The sequence below is a fragment of the Pezoporus wallicus genome, unplaced genomic scaffold (assembly GCF_028554395.1).
Source record: "Pezoporus wallicus isolate ANWC-B61680 ecotype Strahan unplaced genomic scaffold, APGP_CSIRO_Pwel_v1 scaffold_11491, whole genome shotgun sequence".
Classification (NCBI taxonomy): Eukaryota; Metazoa; Chordata; class Aves; order Psittaciformes; family Psittacidae; genus Pezoporus; species Pezoporus wallicus.
In genome coordinates, this window is record NW_026642649.1 from 10,996,890 (window position 1) to 11,020,561 (window position 23,672).

Consider the following 23,672-nt stretch of genomic DNA (forward strand, 5'->3'; position numbering starts at 1 on the left):
AGGACAAGGGGTAACAGGTTAAAACTTAAACAGGGGAAGTTTAGGTTGGATATAAGAAGGAAATTCTTTCCTGTTAGGGTGGTGAGGCACTGGAATAGGTTGCCCAGGGAGGCTGCGAATGCTCCATCCCTGGCAGCGTTCAAGACCAGGTTGGACAAGGCCTTGGGTGATATGATTTAGCATAAGGTGTCCCTGCCCATGGCAGGGGGGTTGGAACTAGATGATCTTAAGGTCCTTTCCAACCCTAACGATTCTATGATTCTATGATTCTGTGAATCCCAGATCCCCAAGACCAGAGGGAAAGGCTCCAGCAAGGAAGACTTAGTCTCAGCAGAAGTAGTTAGGGAGCACTTACAGAGAACATGCAAAAGTATTCATCCTTGTCACAAAGGAGGCCTACACTATTTTGTGGTGCATTAGGAAGAGTGTGGAGCCAGTTTGGCACAAATCCATAAAGATGAATAAGAGACTGGAGCATTCAACACATGTTGAGAGGACAAGACGGATGAAACTCTTCAGCCTAAATAAGGGAAAGCTCTGGGGAATCTTAATGTATATAAATATCCAGTGGGAGAGAATGAGCAAGAAGAAGCCAGAACCTTCTCAACAGCATCCACTGACATGACAAGGAGTAATAGGCAAGTTTTTCTGTACATGGGAAAAACTTATTACTGCGAGGGTGATCAGACACTGAAACAGGTTGTCCAGAGCAGCTGTGGAAATGCTCAAAACCCAGCTGAACAGAGTCTTGGGAAACCTGCTGTAGCTGGCCATGCCTGATCAGAGAAGTTAGACTAGATGGTCTCAAGAGGTCCTTTCACCTAAACAATTCTACAATTCTGTGAAATTAAGTAGTACATTTCCTTAGGCCCTCACTGGAAGTAAGGTTTTTGTCTATTACCAATAAAATACAAAAGCACTCAAAAGCAGCTGTGTAGCATGAACTGAACAACAGATTGATCAAATCAAAAGGCCAAATTACCTCACAAATTGTAGTTTAGATGTATTTTTTATTCTTTTTTCATCATTTACAGGTACAGCAACTACATAAAATACAAAAAAAAAATCACTTGACAAGTTCCAGTTGAGATTACATGCACAAACAAATGTGAAAACATCATGGTAACTAACCACTGACCAACCTCAAAACATATTTAAACAAAGATTCTCAGCAAGCCCTGAAGGCAATTGCCTTCCTACTCTTGTCTTCTTCAGACATTTGCCACATAAACATGATAAAAACATCACAACAGACTAGAAAGCTATTTGATTTGTATTAAATGACATCAAAACCCAGCAACTAAAAAGCCAAAGCCATTTGTTCCTTAGAAATTCAGAGGCATAACAGATTTGTAACTAATATTTTAAGCCAGCCTAAAATATCTGCAACTTCTTTAACTTAATTGCCCTTTAATAGCAGACTTTACAGGCACAGATCCTTTAATTTTTGTGCTTGATCAAGATCTTACAGAGGGTGTTTATTGGCGGGGTTAAATAATTTTTTCAGACTTAATTTTTACATGCATGTAGTTATTGATATTCATATGCCTGATATCTTCCCAGCATTCCCATTGCTTCTACCATTTTAATTACTAAGCAATAAACTGTAGCAAAGTAGTATAAAACATGATGAACACAAAACTGCACAATTCCAAAGAGAGATGTTCTTCAGAGCAGTAAAGAACAGTGATTAACATGTTGGAAAACTGCAACATGTATGACTTTTGTAACAAGTTGACTGGAATAAAGGAAATAATGAACACAAATAACGGAAATCAAAATACCTGTTATTGAGCAGTACACTATGTGAGGAGCAATCTTTTGAATGTCTTCATAACCTAGCCCTATTTCAGCCAGTTTCCCTGGGATGTAGTTTTCCACGAAAACATCAGACACTGCTGCAAGCTGTAGAAAACAAAAGAATGAGATTTGTTAATGACCTTCCACAAGTTCAGTAAATTCCTCATGTAACTTCATCTCAAAATCTTGCTAAGCAGAACAGCTCTAGTCTTTCTGACATGAGAGAAGTTACAAACCTATTTTTTAGCCTGTTGGACTGTGTATCTGTACAAACTACATATTAGAGATGCTATATATCCAGGAAGATGCCTGCCAAAATCCTGAAGTGACTACAGAAATCTATGATTATATTACCAGCATCACATCAATTTTGCAAGACTTGACAACAGTTAACAGAACAACAGTCGCCTCTATACCTGCACTTAGCTTGAGGAAAAGGAGGGAGCAAAAACACATCTTTATTCTTCATGCTTTCTCTACACTAGAACCAAACAAGAGTAACAAATAATGATGCTATCAACTTGATAAACCTATCAGTACTCTTTGGAATTTTTGCCTGGGTTTTGGGGGCAAGGTGAAGAGGGTTATTTTTATTATTTTTTACAAAAAATCCACACAGAAGAGAATGTGCATACATACTGATGTGTATCAATAGTTTGCTTTATTGAGTGAGAGAGCATGCATGAGACACACTGACCTATCAGCTAAAGGTAGCTGAGAGGAAGGAGTGCCATCAGTTCCCTGTCAATTGAATCCTCCCAAGTTATTCATGAATAAGTAGAAAAGTTAATTAGTTAAGGCTAAGTACTCAGGAGAAAGGTATCCTCAAGGTTATTTAAATGAGCTTCTGACAATAACTGCTGAGTAATGCCCTAGAGAGATAGTGAGCCACATTACAACAGAAGGAAGTCAGAGCATGGGATTGGTGCACATTCCAGCACCAAAGAGAAAAAATAATTTTCATTCAGAAAGAAACACAAATATTTGGAAGGCATTCAACAGTGAGGCAAAAGCACTAGGAAGGAAGGCAGGGCTACAAATGACAAAGAATAAACATAAAAGACCAAAGGATAATTTTGTGGAAGTCATGTAATTTGGAAAGAGCAGACCCCTGGACAAGTATTTTGTAGTGCTGTGCCAAAGGAAGAAAAGCAGCCAGGACTTGCGATTAATAGTATCAGTAGTATCAAGTGAGCTGAAGAAATCTATCAAAGCCATGCTTTTGTCGTATACCTGAAGATTCTCTTTTCCTTTGATTTTGAATATCATTCTAGATTCTGAGATTTTCCCTCTTCTACCTAGACAGAATTTATAACAGGGGGAAACAAAATGTATTCTAACCATGCAAACTTCCTTAATAAAAACCAGAAATTACAACTTTAATACTTTTCATTATAGGGCTTAGACTTGGGACACAACTCACGTTTATGTATGAGTAAGCAGTGTCACAAACTCCAGTTTCTTGTCATCAGTTACTTTACTGACATGAACACTACTTTTCATAGTAACAGATACTTTGCTGAACAACGCTTAGTTCTATACACATCTGCCACGATAGATAAAACTTCTTACAGTATAGCTACTGTATGAAGTTACTTTGTCACAGGATCTCATTTCCACAGCTACTGTGGTGAACATTTAACAGAGTACGTTCTCCCACTGGCAGTTCCATAACATCACATCTTAGGAAGTAATTCTCATACATTCTTGACTATTTCAGTGATACAACTGGAAGGGAACAAATAATATTGCTGAAACCATTTGGCTGTACACTTACTGCCAGCTATCCTATATTCAGCATCATGCTAGCTCTAGATTTACAGTGGTACATGAGATCTTATCAGTAGGAAAAGGGTGTGAAGCCTGGCACTGAGCTGACAGAGAAGATGCTGCTCTTGCATAACAAATGAGGGAGAAGAAACGTGCTGCTTGAAGAATTACATGAGATTTGAAATTAACCAGGCATCTGAGCCTTAAGCACAAAGGTTATATCTCAAATTCTTAAATCACCAGCCATTCAATTCCACAATCCATAAAAAGGTTCTCCATATTGAAGGCAGGAAGCTATATATTTAAAAGCAAAATCAAGCAGTACTCTTCCTGCACAAATACCAAGATGAGAAAAGGGGAACTTCCAGCCCACACGTATATAAAATGTCCACTGATCCCACACAACAGTTTTTCTTTCACCATTTTTAAAGGTCAAATAACAAGCTAGTCTTCTTATGCAAGGCAACCAGTTTTAAAAGTCCTTATTTAGAACATGACTAGTTTATTCAAAAATGTATCTGTCTCATACCATACAAATTTATCCCAAACAGTGTTTGTTTCCAAAACCTTAAGATAAGCATACAGCTTCCTATCAAATCAATAATAAATGGTTCTGTTCTGCAGAGAGAAGCATCACAGTATCTTTGTCTTATAAACTCAAAGTACTTCCATATAGTGTCTTAAATATAGCTGACAGGGAAGAAAAAAAGGTCAAAAGTATCAGAATACTTAATCTATTTCATTTGCATGCAATATTCCCAACAAAAAATGCTACTAGGCAAGTTACACTTATTGCAGGACACATACAGTCTCACTGTGAAAAAGTGATTTGAACTGATACTGAAACAGCCAGCTTAATAGACGCTTAACAGAATGAGCGTATAGAAACCAGCTCACCTTCTTTGATGTGTTAGTACTGCAGGGCTAAAAACACACCACTAGCAAGTAGCAGATCTTATGTTTCTCAATAAATAAGAAAGATGACAAAGGTCTCACAGAATGTGAAATGTGATTTTTTTTTAGGTTTTTTTTTAAATGGAAAAAATGGATCCCCCTTAGAAGACCTTGCATTCTGAACTCAAACACTGAAAAAACACCCAGATACTAAGCCTGACCTACAGGACAGTATTTCTCAGACAGATGCACAGCAACTGAAGTCATGAGTACACTGGGACATTCAAAAATCTGCAAACACTGGAGCCCAATGTCTCCTCTTTGTAAGCTGCTCACCCATTTCATCAGATCAGTCCAGCTTGAATCTTTCTAATCAGGTAGTACAGCAAGACCCAATACAGTAACAGTAAAAAGAAAGCACTAGGCTGTTAGACCTTTTCCTCACAATATTTCATTTGAGGCTTCTGATGACGTTTTCATGTAAATTTTGTGTCTCAAATCATAAGAAATTAAACTGAAAATGAAGTCCAAAACCAGAGAGTACAGAGGCTATATACTGTAATTTAACAAATTTACTGCACACATACCTGGTTTTAATTATCAGGTATTAAACTAACACTTGAAATGCAAAGTTTATTCTTTATTACTCAGGATCAAAACAATACAACACAGGCAGAGTTGGATATCAAAACCTACCTCTCTGATTAGCTTCGCTCCTTTTGAATCCTTCATGTTGATAGCTATACTCTGGGGATAAAAAAAAAATACAACAGTAATTTATGTGAAAGACCTTCTGGTAATTATCATCCTCTTCTAAACATAACCAACAGTCAAGTTCCACATTACAGCTAAATCAAATAAGTAAATTTTAACATACACACTACCTCCCCCACCAAAAAACAATCTGTTGGTAAATCAAGCTGAACTGTGTCACGAATGGATCAGACAAGCACCAAAACAAGGCTGACAGATGTGCAGTCTGTTCATTGTATGCTTGCACAGCACCTACTACTGCAAGGACACATGGGGATACCAGAAACATCTGTTTCAATTGCAAAAAGCCATTAAACAGCTCAGGCATGTCACGATGCTTCATCTTAATCCCCAAGTTTCACAAGCTACCCTTAAACCAACCCAACTGTGGCATGATGCCTACACTCCTCCAGCTGCAGCTGACGCAGGTCAGCTGAGCTGATGGACCTGAAAAATATGGATCTTCTAAGTAGAATAACCCTTACCTGCAGCAAGGCTCATTTTCAGTCAGTTTGCACCAGTATCTGAGGACTGGCAGGACCATTCCTGTTTTCTGAGTTTGCCTCAGCTGACTACAGCAGCATACCAGAGCTTTTCAGCCTTTTCTGTTTCCAACTCTTTGGTTTTCTTCTGGAATTGACTCATCATAACTTAAAGCCAATCTAGCTATTGCTCCATTACACATGGAGAAGTGTTACATCTTCAATTGTAATTAAAAAAAGCATAGGCTTATGTTCAATACTGCTCTCCACTTACCTTTTTATTTCTATTGACGCTGAGAAAATAAACACTTTCAGTTCCGATAAAAGGTGGGCCCCAGGCTCTTGTATCATCACCAGCTCCTGAAAGAAATGCCATCACATTTTCTTAGTTGGCCAATACCACACTGCCAACAAATAAGAATAGTAAGTTTTCTTCTAACGTCATATTTCACCACTTCAGCTTCATCTAGTAAGCAGGCCAAAAAAAAAAAATCAGTTTAACACATAGATTTTAGAATTTTTATGTTTAAAAAAAAAACAAACCCTAAAAGTGAAGGTAATTAAGCAGAGTGGACACAGTGGTTGCTAGTGCTGGGATTACTATTAGGTTTTAAAATAATATGTAGCCCCATACCACTAATGTATTTGCAGGTTTTTGGTTGTTTTTTTGTGGGTTGGTTTGGAGGTTTGGTTGGGGGGGGGGAGGGTTTGGGGGGTTTTTTGCTTGCTTCATTTTTTTATCTTTTGTAACTTAAAGCAGAGATACAACACCGTAATTTTAGACAATCTGGAAGAATTTAGTTGAAGCTTTTGCCCTGCACTGAGTCACACAGTGCACATGGTCAATAAGCTATTGCTGAAACACTCAAGACACAGCATAAAGATACCACTGATAAGCACCAACTTGTTAAGCTGCATGCTGCCAAACACCAACAAGAAGCAAAACCTACTCCTGATGCAATCCCCCACCTGCAGCCCTTCCAGAAATGCTCCCACCTTAAAAGGCAAGATGGCATTAAAGCTGCTGCAGACACTGATGTCATTGCATCATTCATGCTTAATTTTGAATTTTAAGTCTTTGCTAATTATCACAAAGGCTGGCAATCTATTAGAATTAAAGCTACATTTAAATTCCAAAATAATCATCATCCCAAGTGCTAGCAAGCATGCACATCCCTACATCTATTTCAGTATCTAGACTTTATGTACTTCACCTGAGTGAAAGCTTTCCTTAGCAAGGCAACAAAGACTGATACTAGCATAGATCCAGAAACAAGCTGAAAGACCAGTCTTACACAAGATAGTATGCTACATGACAATGGCTCTGATAACACAAAGTCTACAGCCATTTAAAAATCAAACCTGGCAGAAGTTATGCACACATATAAATCCCTTATCAACTTTTGTACTGTTCAGTATCCCAAAGAACTATTCTGGTTCAAGCAGGAAGGCATGTTACCACTTCAAGCCATTCAAAAAAAAAAAAAGGCATTTCAGTAATACTTTCCATGTAGGACACTAATGTGGCTACTAACCCTTAAGTATTAACACCCTTGTGACGTAGACACCCTCTCACAGAAAAAGTTGATTACTCACATTCTAAAATGTTTGAAATTCAGAATTCTCAGGCTGCCCCTCATCTTCAATCACAAAACAAAACTAAGAGCTGGAATGCAAGTCTCCAAAACTGTTACTTCATACTTAGTGATTGACATAGCTCCATTCCTACTACCTAGATACCTGGAATAAGACCACAGTCTAATCTGACTAGTTCAAAATGGATGCAGCTTCTGCCCTATGAGAAAAGTGAAAAATACTTGAAGCAACAGTGAGTGATTAAGGATAGCCCATAGGTCGATGTGACAATTTTGGTTAGACATTCAATGTTTTGTTAAATGTTGAAACATTCATTTTTTGCTATTTAAAATACAAGGAATGCAATACATTTTACTATCTCAAGTGTGTAATTATCTTCACCAGCTCCCTTCAAAATTAATACCACAAAAAGAGACTTAAAAACATGGAAATTTAAAGGAGGAAAAAAGACATGACATAATGAGGCATGTAATTATGCCATAGCAGCTGCACAAATGCATAATGATGCATAAAACAAAGCCAAATCCAGGGAATGTTCCTAAAAAGGAGCTGAATGCCTTGCAATTTGTTGTTATTCTTGTATGGTCTTACAAATTAAAAAGTGTAGCTATTTCACAAGATTAAAGCATTTTTTACCATTACCCAATCCACAGCAACACTTTGGGTAAGAAGTGCATGTGCTGAGGGGAACAAGAAAACCATTTAATTAAGCTAAAAATACAGAAAAATACAATAAATACTATTTATGAATCTTAATACACAGAGTCCAATGAGACTCAGAAGGAGCTACACAAGTTTCTGCATCTGAAAACACACAGCCAAAGCTCATTAATTTCACTTCCAGCACTAGCATGAAAGTTTTCATGCAAATTCAAAAATCTCCCTTTTCCAATTAATTCCACCTATGTAGGAATTATTAGATCCTGGACTTCAAAGATACAACTACCTCATGCAGAAAGCAACTCTGTTCACTTTGTTACCTGAAACTCTAGCAATATATTAAAATCCTTCTCAAGAAAGTCACCTTATAATGCACCAGTCAAATGCTTGCCAGTCCCACTAGATCTGTATAATATTACATAAAAGCACTGCTAACAAACAGCATACATATTTTAAATGCTCAACAGAATCAATTAGGTTGAAAAGACCTTTCTTCCTTTTAATCATGAAGCTGAAAATGGAAAGGTTTTACAAGTTTATCAAATGTTGTGCACCAAACACTACAGTTAAAACCGTTTTAACCCTCTCACCACATCACAAAAATCACCACACACCTAAGCATGCCCAACCCCATGCAAATTTAAAATCTAACAAAGTCCAAACAACTCAAACAAAACCAATTTAGTTTTGAGTGATGGAATAAGGCATTTTAAGTGGTGACTCAGTATTGTTTTATACATTAATAACTGAAAAAGTTACCTGACTTTATAGCTTCAACCTTCTCACTCTTCTAAATGTACACACAGGCTACTTCTGATCAAAACACACATACAAAGAGCACAGTGTTAAGCTTAAAGCAAACAGATCATACATGTATAAGCAAACCTATCCCAAATTCTTAGTATGTGGGGTAATTAAGCTACCCCATATTCTTCTTATACCTAAAATAGAGAAATAAAAATCTTACCTGGTCTTTCCACTTTGATGACTTCAGCCCCTAGATCTCCCAAATTCATTGTGGCAAAAGGCCCTGCAAGCACCCTGTAACAACAGAAAAAAAATTATCATTTCCTTTATTTTTCCTATCACAGTATTTGCATCTAAACAGACTACTCCAAATTACAGACAAAACACAAACCTTGTTAAATCAAGAATTTTCACACCATCCAATGGCTTTACATTACTAGCACCTGACAAGAAACAGAAAACAGTGACTTATACTTGAAGAAAGATCCAATAAAAGCATAGCAAGCAACACCAGAATGACACAAACTAAAACCAACAGGTAGTAGACCAATGTGAAGCACAGTATCCTCACAAAGCATTCTGACCTGTGTGGGTTTCTGCACTCACATCACACACACAAAAGAAGGTCGGGTATATGAACCAAGATACTTATTCTGTCTTATGTAAGGTAACTGTTAGGAAATGACAATGCTTTCATCCTTCCCAACCTGACCAGCTCTAAGAAACAACAGCAGTTGCAATAAGCATCACAGACAGAACAAGTAATATCACAGCCTAGACCACAGGTTTACCACCTATCTCTTGCGTGACCTTGGGATACCCTCAGCTAACTCAGTGTCTTTAAGTGCAGGCTGGAGACACTTTACCATACTGCATGGATGGTAATTCCCACAAACTTCTAAATTACCATTTAGAACATGGTCTCATACCATACTCACAAAAAAAGTACATGGCCAATAACACCACAAAAATTACACAGTATTGTCATGTTACGCTGACAGAGGGCAGACTTAGAATAGACATTTGGAAGAAATTCTTCTCTATGAGGGTGCTGAGGTGCTGGCACAGGGTGCCCAGAGAAGCTGTAGCTGCCCCATCCCTGGCAGTGTTCAAGGCCGGTTGGACAGGGCTTGGAGCAACCAGGCCTAGTGGAAGTGTCCCTGCCTATGATTCTATGATCTCTTCTTGGGGGTTGACCAGGTAAGAGAAAGATATAAAACACAGGGGCAGAAGGGAGAGAAAAAACAAAAAAGTAATTGAAGCATAGATTTCCTTACAGAGCAGGGAAGAACAAAAGAACCACAGTCCCTCAAAGCATGCAAGGTAGTTGGTGCATCTCCTGAATCATGCAGTAGTCAACACCTGTGTCACGTGCTCCACACTCCCTCCATCAGTCCTGAGCCAACCTTGACTCACCCCCATAACTCTCCCTCCTACCTTACTGTATATATGATAAGAAAGAAACTAAGAGGAACGCATACAATTTAAAACCTCTGGCAATATGAAGCAGTATTGGGAATTCAAGACTCTGTTAAGATGTTTTTAGTCACTGTACTGATTTCTGTTAGAACACTTTCACCCCTTTCTTCAAGTAATTTTCCTCATTATCAATCACTCCAGAGGGACTTGACAGGCTTTGGTTTGTAGGTTGTGCCAGTGCCAGGTAAACACCACATATCCTCCAGTGTAACCTCAATTTTATCAGGTTGGCCATGGCTGAGAAAACACTTAACCCTATGTTTGTCTGTTAAGGAACTGAGCACACTATCTGCCTCACAGTGGCATCACTGTTTACAGAAAACAAGGAAACAGCTTTACTAAGAGCACACACCCCTAAAGAAATAAAAATCATTTTAGGTAACAAAAAGGATCCATCTTCCTCTATTCTTTCTACATCTTTTAAAGCTGTGCTCCTTACTCAACAGCTCAACTACTCTCCTCCTAAGCCAGCACTCAGGGTTACTTTTGTTTCTCACACATACACTACCAGAACAGCAACTTTGAAGAGCAGTAAGATTCTCTACCTGTGGCCAAGTTGCAGGAATACATAGAAGATATCTCTCAAGGAAGCCTAACAAGTATTAAAATTAGCCTGTAAATATGCATTTGTGCATAACTAAGACTGAAGAATTCTTATCAATTATTATATCACTCACAGTGTGGTAACATCTAACACTCCACTCAAGGATTAGAAATCTTCTATAATCAGAACAGGGGAGTATAACTTTTGTTTCAGAGACAAACAGATCACTGTTAATTGCTTAATGTCAACAAATAACACCCACATGCACAATGATGAAGAAATGCGAGGAACAGGAGAGATCAAAAGCTTGCATCTGAAAATCTGAGGGAAAGTCTTGAGTACTGTTAGCCTCTTCAAATTAAAAGAGCAAATACCCAGAAAAGAAAATATTTCGGACCTAGATTTGCGTTCCAGCAAGACACTAACTGGCTGAAACAACTACAATTAAAGGCTTGTTGACCACGAGAGAAACAGCAGTTCCAGTACACTGATCCCAAGTACCAGAGTGCTACCAACCCCATACATAACAAAAAGGAGCAAAGAAAAGAGAGCAGAATTGAGGACTTCTTGGCCAGAAGCATCTCTGCATTGTTCCCGTCACCACATACCTTAAGTTAAACTTTTCCTGCTGCCTGTTTTCTGTTGGAATTCTGGCTCAATAGCCTAAATTCTCTAAAATGTGAACTCATACTTTCTCATATTTTATTTTAATTACTCCAATATCTTAATGATTCAAAGAAAAAATCCCATTTTCCCAGTTCTAACTATACTTTATTTGTACACTCTTTATTCCCATGATGCTTGAACTTACTGCAAACTACAGTCATACAAATTTTTTATTTACAACTTTAATGAAGAATAAATAGATCCACTTCACTCCCAATACAGTTTAAACTTCAGTTAAGCTCAGCAGGTTGCTCCAAGGTTGGTCTAACATAATGCCAGTAAATGATCAACAGAGAGATCATTCTGTAAAACATAAGTTAATTTTAATGTTCTATTCCCAAAAAAAACCAAAAAGCACCACAACCTCATACTTAAAAGTGATAGAAGAGGGCACTGAAGAGAGCTGAAAGTATCCTGCATATGGTAGCAGATGGGAACTAGATGACCTTGAAAGTCCCTTCCAACCAAACCATTCTATGATTTTTGCACAATTGCAAATTAACAGTGAATAGATTCCATTCCAATTACACCCAGTTCCAGAGGACATCTCATCCTTAAGTCTATTGTCTCTACTTTGATTGCACAACCAGTATTTTTTTAGTTCATACATGCACCAAGTTAGGATCCAAGCCCATCACTGCTATGGATCAACTCGCTATCAATAGGTACACCTCAATTAGGGATGCACTTGGTATGCGCATCTTAAGAAGGGTAACTCTAAACCTCTTCTGATTCTAATGAAACCAATGTAATTTCATTAATTGCAATTCTTCATCAATGCAATTTTCCTATGTTGTTAAGTAACAAGAAAGCTGAAAGCCAGAGAAAATGACTTGGTCGCAGCTCGGTTTTATTTTTCATCATTCAAACAAACACAGAACTGCATGAAGTCAAGAGAGTTGTAACCTTTGAAACACCAGGCCTAGCACCGGATAGCAGACATCCCCCCAGCTTCCCCCGTTACCCATTTCACTCCTTGCCCCACACGACCCAGCGCAGCGCAAAGTCCAACGACGGCTGCGCTCACCTCAACCCCGCAGCCCAGCAGGGAGCTACACAAACGAAGGACCCTGCTCACCACCCGCTCTTCGCCCCAGCGCCGACACCCCTTCACAAGACCCCACGGACGGCCCGCGGTGCGAGGGGCTGCAGCCAGACCGACCCTCCCTCAGGTGCTTCACGTCCCGCCGCCGCCCCCCCACCAGCAAAACGGCTCCGACCCTCGCAGCACCGCCTCAGAGCCCCAGCGGAACGCAACGGGCAAAGGCACGGAATGGAGACTGAGGAGGAGGGCGCGGCACCGCTACCTGCCGGGGGAGCGCCTCCGCTCCGCGCCCCGCCGCCGTTGCTAGCGAAGGCAGCGCTCAGAGCTCTGAGGCAGCGCGGTGCGGTAGTGCCGCCGGCACCCGCGACGCGCAGCCTCCTCCACAGCCCGCCACACCAACGCGTCCTTCGCAGCCCGCCGCGCAGCATCGCCGCACGCCTCCCAGAGCGCCGCGAAAAGATGCGCACGGCCCCGCACCGCGCAAGCGCCGCCAGCCGCCACCCCCTAACCCCGCCACAAACGGCGACAGCGTTAAATCGGTCTCGGGGCGGGGCGGTGCGCAGGCGCGGGGTGGGGCCTCCCGCAGGCTCCGCCTCCCGGTTTTCCCGCCCTGAGCTGAGGGTTCGGCACTGCTCAGCTGTGAGGCAGTGCCCGTGGAAAGGTGCGCAGCTTCTCGCTTGCCTACAATGAATCGACTAGGATGGAGAACACCTTTAAGATCGCCAAGTCCAACCGTTCCCCAGCACTGCCAAGGCCACCACTAACCCATGGCACTGAGGGCCTCATCTACACGGCGTGTGAACACTTCCAGGGACAGTGACTCTGCCACTGCCCTGGGCAGCCTGTTCCAATGCCTGAGCACCCTTCGGGGAAGGAATTGTTCCTCACCTCTATCTAAAACGTCCCCTGGCGCAGCTTGAGTCCGTTTCCTCTTGTCCCATCCCTTGTTCCTTGGGAGCAGAGACCAGCCCCCTCCTGGCTCCATCCTCCTGTCAGGCAGTTGGAGAGAGCGATAAGGTCCCCCATGAGCCTTCTCCAGACTAAACCCCACAGGGTCCCTCAGCTGTTCCCCATCACACTTGTGCTCCAGGCCCTGCACCAGCTCCACTGCCCTTCTCTGTCCCCACTCCAGCACCTCAATGTCTCTGTTGTAGTGAGGGGCCCACAACTGAACACAGGATTCAAGGTGCCCAGTGCCCAGCACAGGGCAATGATCACTGCCCTGGCTCTGCTGACACACTGGTGCTGATACAGGCCAGGATGCTCTTGGCTTTCTTGGCTGTCTGTTTTCTTAGCATGCAGGATACAGGTGGCTGCACTAAACCCTTCGTATTTATACAAAGGAGACTTAAAGATTATTTTGCTGCAATATCTAGTTCCTGGGCAAACTGCTGTTTGATGGGTGGAAACATGTGCTTCTAGCTCAGTGTACAGAGTGTTGCGTGTCAGATGGCCTGAATGCAGAAGAGGAAAGTAGAGAAAATCTTGTACACGTCAGGTTTGTTGATGTCATGGTTTAAGTCAGAGAAGTGATGTGCAATGAGAAGTGTAACACAAACGCTTGAAACCCCAGAGGCAGTTAGGGTTTGTCAACAAGAAGAAATTCATCAGTGAATTTACTCCAGCATAACTCAATGTGTCTGTAACAGTATGTATTTCTGATCTGCTTGGTGTGAAAAGGCTTTAAACTAAATTAACCTGTTCTTCTCTGGAGCAAGGCTGATAAGATCGATTAAGTGTCCTGTGTAGGCTTGGCATTCCTTGTGTGCATCATAGTAACAGTAGACAGAAAATTGGTCTTCTAGAGAAGATAACACAGTAAAGGATAAGCAAAAGAAAAAACGTGAGGAACTTTAGCCTCCTGTCCTGGATTCAGCAGTAGCAGTCATTTTTCTCCTTAGTAGCTGGTGCAGTGCTCTGTTTTCAACTTTAGCCTGGGAACAGCAATGATAACAGCGATGTTTTTAGTTGTTGCTCAGTAATGTTTACTCTGACCAAGGACTTTGTGAGTCTCAAGCTCTGCCAGGGAGGAGGGGAAGACAGGAGGAAGCAGAGACAGGACACCTGACCCAAACTGACCAAAGAGGTTATTCCATACCACAGCACGTCATGCCCACTATATAAACTGAGGGCAGTTACCCGGAAGGCCCACATCGCTGCTCGCGTTGGGCTGCCTATCGGTCGGCAGATGGTGAGCAATTGTATTCTCTTCCCTTGTTATTTCCCTTATCATTATTATTATTGGTGGCAGCAGCAGTGGTTTGTGTTATACCTTAGTTACTGGACTGTTCTGATCTTAACCCGTGGGAGGTGCATTCTTTCGATTCTCCTCCCCATCCCTCCGGGAGCAGGGGGAGGAACAAGCAGAGGAGTGAGCAAGCAGCTGAGTGGTTCCGAGTTACCAGCTGGGCTTAACCCACAACATCTCCAGTTTAGAATTGTGAGGCTATAGCCCCATTTTTCACAGGCACACTGGAAAATGTGGTGGGGAGCTGAGTTCACTGAGCATGTCAAGGTAGTTATCGCCATTGGGGGGAAAAAACCCAAAGCAAGCAACCAAAACACTCTGAACACCCAAACAACAGCTGTTTAAAGACAAAGAAAAGCAAGATTGTTGTACAAAGAAACAGTCTGCTTATTTTATTGGCTAGCTTTTGTTTGTTGCTCTTCTGAAAGCCCTTTTTAATCTCCATGCCTTGCAATGTCCTAAAACCAAGTGGAGCTTTGTTGCACTGATGGAAATTAAAAAGAAAAATATGCATTATTTTTTTACCGAGCTGTTGAGGATTTGCATTAACTTTGCTAAGAACAGAGCAGAAATGTTCATAAAGAACATCATTAAACTGAGCTTATGTTGCTAAATACGAGCTTCTCATCTGAGAGAGCGCTTTCATACAAAGTTGTATGTGTAGCTCTCAGCCTCAGCTACCAGCTCGTCTGAAAAATTGCTGGTGATTCAAGCTGAGTTTAAAAAGGGCAAACTTTCTAATAAAGTACTAAATATCTCATTGCACACATTTTCCATTGGGACAGTTATAATTTAAGTATCTGGAGGCTCATTATTAAAAGACTACATAAGAAAGGAGTCCAGATAAGCACATCTGAGGTGCCACGAAACGGGAGGCAAATGCTTTGCTTATTTGGGGCTGATTTTTACCAGCTGTAGTACCGCGGGCGTTCACTTTACAACTATGCACGTTCACAAATACGGTGGTTTATCAGTTATGCTTTACAACGTCAGTTAACAGGCACAGCTGCTGTGCATCTCTGCTAAGGATCTTTTTACTTTAGGTTATTCCTCTCCAGCTCGAAGATGCGTTACAAATCGCTGCTGAGCCGGCCCTCCACCCTCCCGGCGCTAAGCAGGACGCATGAGGACCTGCTCTCAGGCACCGGGAGGGAACGCAGGCGCCGGCCCCAGGGCAGGCCCGTGGCAATTCCGTTCCCGGCAGGGACCGAGCCGGCCCCGGTTCCTTCCCCTTCCCCTTCTTCCGCTCCTTTCCCATCCCGGGCCCTGCCAGCTGGGTGTCCCAGGCCTGGCCTTCCGCGGCCCGGAACGTTTCGAGGTCGGAACTTATCAGCCGCCTGGCGGGGAAAGGGGGGGAAGAGAAAAACCACGAGCAGCGACACCCCCCCGCTGAGGCTCCGCCGCCGCGCAGGTTAATTCCACTCCGCCATCGCCGCGCCGCCAGGGTCATGTACAGGCAGAGTTTCCGCCCCCCGACGCCTCCGTACGCGGGCCACGGCTTCCGGAGCCCTCCGTCCGGCGGAGGCCCTATGCCGCCCTCCCCGCGGGGCTACGGGAGCCCACACCACACGCCGCCCTACATGCCGTGGCCTGGTGGGCCTTACGGCAGCGGCCACTCGCCCCGAGGACACGGCTTCCATGGCGGCGTTGGCGGCGGGCGGTTCGGGAGTCCCTCGCACGGGGGGCATACCCCGCGCCGGCCGCACAGCATCAGTCCCCGGTACCCGGCTCCCTACGGCACCAAATCCCCGGCTGGAACTACCCTGCACCCGCAGCAGCACAAGCGCTCGCCCGGGGGCTTCCAGCGGCCCTACCAGGTATGGGGCAGGGCGGAGAGGGACACAGGCCTGCACCTCTGTACCGCGGGGCGGCGGGGAGGGAGGGAGGTGCTGGTGAGGAGCCGGGCCCTCAGCCCGCAGGGGAGAGCAGGCCGAGGGCTTGTGATGACGCTCAGTGGCCATCCCCTCCACCACGGTTTTCAGAAGAGAGGGAGCCTTGCCCCGCACAAGGGAACGGCTGTCTTTTCTCCATTAGAGAGGATGGAGAGATCCCAGGTCAGGCAGCTGTGTGATGAGGAGAGGGAAGAGGGCCCCAGATTTGGCTGAGGCCTGTTATGAAGACACAGGGACTCAAGAGTGTAGCTTGCTTCTTTTTCATGTTCTGGATGTAAAGGTAGAAAGGAAGTGAAGTACCACCCAAAACTGCATCAAACAATGCCTTCCCTTGGTATGCACCTCCCTTTGATCAGTTTAACACAGTGGTGAAGTGCTGTGTGCTTTTGCTTTGCTTATGTTGTCTTTCTTACATCGTGGAAACTGCCCTGTCCACACACAGCTTTCTGAGACATGAGTAGAGAAAAAGAATGCTCTGTTAAAGGGAATTGAGCTGAGGCTACTTTAAGCAGAATTGAGAACATCTGTTTGGATAACAGTATCATTTTAAAGTCTTTGCATTGCACTGAAAGCTTCCATTTGTAAGGAGTAGTTTTCCTGAGAGCTGTCAACAACAGGTTTTGCAAGTTATGCTTCTTTCAGGTGGTTTAGTTGGGGCATGGGACTGGCAATGCAGATAGGGATGACAGTTCCTGAGATGATACCAACTTTATGCACATAGCTGGCTTTATGCAATATTGAAAAGTCTTAAAAGTGTAACAAAAGACGCATGCAGTACAATGATGAAATTTTTAGGTGCTCTTACTGACACGGATTAAAGTGTAATAATGAAGTCAAATCTTTAATAGATACTAGTAAAATCTTAATTTGCCTGCACTGCATAGTCACGTTTTCATCAAAATGAAAAGTCTTGGTTACTTTTTTATGATGCAGATGACTGTCTTACAGGAATCTTATAGTTGGTGGGAAGGAATCATGAACTTTATACATTTTCAACACAAGAGCAAAAGCTCTCCCAGGTGGCTTCCTGTACCCAGGATACCTCTGTACCTGTTTCAAAGGGAAAGGATGTGAGGTTTTCTGCATGTCGCCAATGTCTGTTTTCCCTTCAGAAGCTAATTCTTTGGATATTCAATTAAGTAGTTCTTATTCCGTTTCAAAGCCTGTCTTAAATTAGCTGAGCAGAATACACCTCTGGTTTTATTCACAACCGCTTCGTGTCAGAACCAGTGAGCAGGAACTGTCTCATAGGTTCTGTTTGGGTGTTAAGTAAGAAACCTGTCATAAAGAAGGTACAAGTTTGAATCCAGTCTTGGATTGTCATGTTTTCATTTCTCCCTTTTCTTGTGAGTAGTTCAGAAGTGTTGACCTGCTGGTGATGCTTTCAAAGCCTAGAAGGACATTGTATGTATTTCTCTACATAACTTTGCCTAGGACTGAAGTAATGTGTATGTATGTACTTTTATGTGTATATACATGCTTTGATTTGCCTGGGAGGGCAACAGAGGCAATCGGAGAGGGAGGAAGTCTCATAAACTGTGGGTCTTCATTTTCTTCAGTGTGGGCAACTAAAGATCTCAGTCCATGAGGCCATGAATAGGTTCAGGTAGAGGGATTTTCTCCATTTTCTAAGCATCATATCTCTTCTGAGGTATGTGGATAGTTCCCCTCTCTTCTATAGATGCTGTTAAGAGAACTACAGTGCTTTCAATATTCATGATGCTTCTGCCACCTTTGAGATGAAAGTCTCTTGTATTTCTTCCATATATCCTCTTAGAATTCACTTGTCAGTAGTGTTTCTTTTCATCCAACAGGAGACAGTGAACTAGCTAGTAGCAGTGGCTAAGTGGTGGTGATGGGTTGAAAACTAACAGAAAGTAAAATAAAAGATCTTTTTAAAATGGTACGGTCGTGTTTTTTTGTTTTTCTGTGCATCTGCTAGCAGCTAAAATTACATCAGGTGAAGAAAGCTGATGACTATGCCCATTTTCAACCCATTCAGTAACATGTTAATAGCACGAAAAGATGGGAGGTTTTCTGCTGTAGAGAGAGATCTGTTATCTGAGCAAGAAGTATTGAGAATAGATTTATTGTTTGAGGAAAGTTCAGTGAGAAAAAGCTGTTGGCACCAGTAAAATACAAAGGTTTTTTTGAGGTTATCTTTGCAACCAAACACTTTCTCTTGCACATGAATGGTTTCACTTGCACAGAAAGGGGTATTTTCCTCTTTCCACCGGCCTATAAAATGAATAATCACGTTTTGATTTTTTTTCTAAAAAAGCATGTAATGACTAGTCTTCCAATTTTTTTTTTTAAGGCTTAGATTTAACATGTTTAAATCATTGAAGGCTGTCAATCTTGTATCAATCTTGTATTACATACTAATAGATTTCCTAGATTTCAACCATGCTAAAATGTCAGTGTTGCTGATGGCCTGCATTATATTATGGTGAAATTTATTACAATAAAAGAAATCCATCCAAAAGAGCCTTACCATTGAATTATTTTGTTCTGGCACCGGATGCTGCAAATCACTATGTCAGTTCAGCTTCCTTTTGAGTTCTGCAGGTTAGACATAACATTAAATACACTCCACACTTAAAACTGTTCAACAGTGTCAGAGTTACAGGGTGTCCATTACACATGGTGATTTAGAGTTGTTTTGTTGTTTTTTTTTTTCTATTTTGAAGATAGAATGCACTGTGTACTACTGCTATACTATTAGTTATGGATGCCTAACATAAATGTTACTTATGCTAGTGCATGTTGATTTGCTTTAGGAAATTCCATGTCCCTTATTAGAAAAGTTTTTAGATGTATTCTGCAATGATTCTGTCACCTGACCCTCATGGTTTTGATACAGTAAAATAATTCTCTACCTTCTAGTAATTTTCCTGTTATGAGATCATCATCTGAGCTATATAACCTAATTCTGTTACCATGAATCATTAGAAGCAAGTGCCTCATAAATAAGACATGGCTGATTCTGCATTTGGTGCGTATCCATGATTGCCAAGCTTTAGGAGTTGAAGTACTCCCTGGGCCCGCAAAAGCAGGCTCCTGTCACAGCACACTTTTAGAAATCTCTTCGAACAGTTTCAGTGGAATCTGTGGAAGCATAGGGCCTTCATATATTGCACCATTTCTCAGTTTTGCCCAGAAATTCTTTCATAGGATCTGTTTACTTGAATTCTTTAGGGCCCTTAATTAGTGCTTTTACCCTCCTTTACAAAGTCTAAGGCTGATAATCGGCCTCAAGGGGTTCTCTAGTCATAGAGAATTCAACAGGCATGTTTGAAGACTGTTGCGTATCTGTGTTGTTCAGTATTGGTTAAAACAAATGAGCTTAAACCAATACAGCTTTAGACAAAACCTCACTTTTCAAGGAGGTGAATCTTCCCTAAAAAGGAAGGTGGAAAAGAACAATGGATGAAGCTCCCTGCAAAACATTTTTCTTTAATGCAGCATCTGTTTAGTCACTGATTACCATCCAGATTGTATATCAGATAAAGTCATCTGTTCTCAGATAGCCAACTGACACTAGTTTGGTTATAATGGGGTGGTTTTCCCAGTACATTCTTGGGTCATTTGTAGCTATTTGCATTATACAGTACTTTGTTAAATCTATAAGTACTTGATATCTGACTTCTGCTCTTGTAGATATTATCAACTCTTCCTCAGCCTCTAGCTCCCTGTTTTGTTGTTCAGCTTTTGAGTTATATCATTGACATAAGCAGCTTCTGAAAAATAGCATGAGGAGCTTCTATGTAGTTGTGTGCCAGAGTGACAGAAACAAGTATTTTGGAAAAGACTTGGGTTTTTTTTTTCTTATCCTGGTAAAACATCACTCAATTAAAAGCATAATAAAGTTATTATTGTCTGAGCAAGATGCAAATGAACAGTAGTAATTATCGTTAATAATCGGCTTCAAAGCTCTGCTACATTAGAAGGAAACTTTTCTTTTAGTTTGAATTAGTCTATTAAATGTTTCTTTACCTGATGGTTTTCTTCCAAAGGGATCACCCAGGACATCTACTCCATTTGGTACAGCGCATGGCAGAGAGAAAAGAGTGTCTAATGATGTGGAAAACTATTACAGACCTTCAATGCTTGAGGACCCATGGGCTGGCCTAGAGCCAGTTTCTGTTAAAGACATAAACCAACAATACAGCAGTGAGCAAACAACATATACTGGTAAAAAAGGGAGGTATTTCAGCTAACACTTTTAAAGGCCAAATAACTCCATCTTGTCAGGAAAACTTTGGGACATAATCTTTACACTTACCCAAGATGAACAATAATCAAGACCTTAATGGTTTTATTTGATCCCACGTCTGCCCTTTTATCCTACTTTTGTTTTTTATTGCATTGGATATTTTTATGTATGGGAGGGAAAAGGAGTGGTAGGAAAACTTACATTTCTGGTTATGTGGAAGTGCCTACCATCTTTGAAGAACAAAGTGTTCTTTAATCACCAGCGACTGATTTGTGACTGTTAAAACAGGTTTCCATATATTTACCTCTCTTCCATGCCAGATTGTTAGCCTTTTATTGTAAACTCCTTTAGGAAATGGTATTTTTTTATGTTTCAACATTTTTAGAATGAATAGCTTGGAAATAAAATGGAAATTTTGTAAATCCTTGTTTTGTAATGTATAAAGATTATTTTAGGACTTTTGTTAAGGTGTACACATGAACACAAATAGTACTAGTGAAATTAGGTGATTTCTGTAAATGTGCTTGTATGCTGAAGTTTACCTCTGTTTTTCTGCATAGTAGTTTTTGTTAATTATAGTGTAACATGAAGTTGAAACATGACTTTTAGCCATCTCGGGAAACAAATGTGTTGTCTTTGGAAAGTTCAATTTGTTGAGTCATAAACATAATTCTGTAATAATTTGCTTTTGTACTTAAAAGAATCTTATTTGAGTAGACATTTCTGGATTATATTAACAGGTCTGTTGAGTGGCTATTTAAGAAGCACGTAAAGTATCAAGATAAAAGCAAATGTACTTTCTGGATCTACCTGTTAGAATAGCATAAAAGGAATGGCAGTGTGTTATACAGCTGACTTAAGTACATGCATAGTATCTTTTTCTTAACCTGTACAAGATTTTTCAATTTTTTTTTAAATTATCTTTTATTTTTACCTATGGCAGCCATGTTTGCCTGGAGAGCTCTTGTTTTGTGTGCATGCATGCTATATTTTTATACTAAATTGGAAAATGAGGGTTTTTTTATAGGATTTGTCTGTGTGTGGAAGATCCATTCTTAAATCCATTAGGAATATTGTAATCTAGAATAAATAAGAAATAGTTCCAGCTGCAGGCATGCTCTTAATATGCCGCGTTAAGCCTGCAGTAGATATCTACATTTTTGTTGAAGGAATCATTATTTGTTGATCTTGGCTTTTGAGTAGTAGCTAGAGCGTGAAAACTTAGTTAACTAAAACATTAGTTCAGTTTTCAAAACATGTTTTAAGCATCTTGCATAGTTCACAGAAAACATTTTTGTAGTTGTGAAGCATGGTTAGGTAGAAAAGCACAGGGAATCACATTAGAGTGATTAACTTGTCTTTTGCTGAGGTAGAATAGTCATATATATTTATTTACCTGTTTGAGCGTAAAATGTCTTGGGTTAATACTGCCTTCAGGAACAACTTCAGACTGGAAGGGAGTTATCATGCTGAAATGTCCTAGCTGAGTCTCTTGCACTTTGTTACTTGTGTCTTCCCTCAATTCAAATCTAAAGTTTATCACTTGTGTCTTCCCTCAGTTGACTGTACTGTTTTAGTATTACATTCAAAAGGGCTGCTCAGAGAACATAAGGCCTGCTCAGTGTCAAGAATGGTTAAATCTTCATCCCAGAAACAAAACTGTGCCTTAAATGGCAGCTATCAGTATCATTATCTATCGTGTGTACCAGCAAAACTGAGATGACTTGGCAAGTTCCAGTCTTTAGAATTTTTAAATCAGTTAATGACATTGTGGAAAAAGTCAAGTATCAAGTTTACTTTTTTTGTCAGGCACTGTGAAGCTCACAAGGAAGTTACTGGGTGCTTAACCTAGTCACCTTTTCTTTTACTATTTCCTTTGTAATTCAGTGCAGTTTACTTCTTGCAATGTTTGGTGATGTTGGAGAGACAGATACAATTTTATGAAAGAGACTAAAGCTACGACATGTTCCCAGTTAGACATGAGAAAAAACTCAATTTGGAAAGGGGAAAGGAAAAGAAAAGGGTTAATGTCAGAAGAGAGACTGTTAGAGATGGGACTGCTTATACCATAGCCAGTATTAGCTGTCCTTGCGCATTGCAAAGATGCATTTTTCCAGTGTAGCTTTACAGTTGACCCAGGGATCAAAGCCACCTTCTCTGGTAATAACTGTTAAATCCTGGAACTGAGTGCGGCATCAACGAAGGTAAATGTTCCAGAAAGAGAAATGAGGAAATAATCTTGAATCATTGTTTAATCACTACAGGCCTTCCACAATTCCATCTGTTTAAGCTGCTGCTCCCATGAACTTCAGGATATGATCCAGCAATTATAAGCATATCATACTGCTAAAGGCTACAGTAATTTGGTGAAGAATCAGCAAAACTTACTAACCTCATCATACTGCACCAAAAACTTTAACATGATTCACCTTTCTGGCTTCTAGGAGAAATTCTGCAATTACAGTAAAACTTCAAAATGTCATTGTTGAATACCTGTGAGATGTATGAACATATGTTTAGGATTATAAATATAATATACTTAAAGCAAATTTAAGCTTTGCCTTTTTTGCTATGATATCCAGGAAGCTTAAGCATGTACTTCCTCACTGATTTTTCTCCTTTTTCCCCATATGGCAAACACTGTTTTTCCTCACATCTTTCTAATTGGAGATACCACTTCCTCATTTGTTAATGAAGCCCCTTCATAGGAACAGTATGGCTCTGGAAATAGCATTTGGTGTTAAAAAGTACAGCGCAAACACATCCTTTCTCCGTGAACCTGCGAAACAAAATAGTGCCTGTGTCTTGTTAACGGAGGGATTCTTCTGTAATGAACACACTAAGAGTATGGGCATTATTTTTTCTTCAGCAGATTTTAAG

At 40.9% G+C, this 23,672-nt stretch overlaps 2 protein-coding genes and 1 long non-coding RNA gene across 4 annotated transcripts in view; 1 reads left to right on the forward strand and 2 right to left on the reverse strand.

The window, feature by feature from the left end:
• Nucleotides 1-12,864, reverse strand: part of SUGCT (succinyl-CoA:glutarate-CoA transferase) — a 312,163-nt gene extending 299,299 nt beyond the window's left edge. Inside the window, exons 1-6 of one of the 2 annotated variants that reach the window (XM_057431629.1) lie at nucleotides 12,699-12,864; nucleotides 9,094-9,145; nucleotides 8,923-8,996; nucleotides 5,974-6,059; nucleotides 5,161-5,211; nucleotides 1,785-1,905 (exon numbers count right to left, since the gene is read on the reverse strand). In XM_057431629.1, coding sequence (XP_057287612.1) covers nucleotides 1,785-1,905; nucleotides 5,161-5,211; nucleotides 5,974-6,059; nucleotides 8,923-8,996; nucleotides 9,094-9,145; nucleotides 12,699-12,864 — 550 coding nt within the window. The remainder of the gene's footprint in view (nucleotides 1-1,784; nucleotides 1,906-5,160; nucleotides 5,212-5,973; nucleotides 6,060-8,922; nucleotides 8,997-9,093; nucleotides 9,146-12,698) is intronic. The other variant, XM_057431630.1, reaches the window with a different exon arrangement.
• Nucleotides 12,865-16,062: 3,198 nt separating this feature from the next.
• Nucleotides 16,063-21,678, forward strand: MPLKIP (M-phase specific PLK1 interacting protein). Its single transcript, XM_057431631.1, has 2 exons — nucleotides 16,063-16,501; nucleotides 20,593-21,678. Exons 1-2 carry the CDS (start codon nucleotides 16,133-16,135, stop codon nucleotides 20,794-20,796), a joined length of 573 nt encoding a protein of 190 aa, XP_057287614.1. The 5' UTR covers nucleotides 16,063-16,132; the 3' UTR covers nucleotides 20,797-21,678.
• On the reverse strand, nucleotides 18,149-23,436 carry LOC130611176 (uncharacterized). The gene is made up of 4 exons (XR_008975187.1): nucleotides 23,185-23,436; nucleotides 20,573-20,719; nucleotides 19,071-19,138; nucleotides 18,149-18,443 (listed from the first exon to the last, which is right to left on the reverse strand). It is a non-coding gene; the product is annotated as an uncharacterized LOC130611176 (long non-coding RNA).
• Between the last annotated feature and the right edge of the window lie 236 nt (nucleotides 23,437-23,672).

Coding starts and splice junctions, on each gene's coding strand:
- MPLKIP (XM_057431631.1), top strand. CDS start 16,133: ATGTACAGGCAGAGTTTCCGCCCCCCGACGCCTCCGTACGCGGGCCAC. Junction 16,502..20,592: donor GCTTCCAGCGGCCCTACCAG/GTATGGGGCAGG, acceptor TTTCTTCCAAAG/GGATCACCCAGGACATCTAC.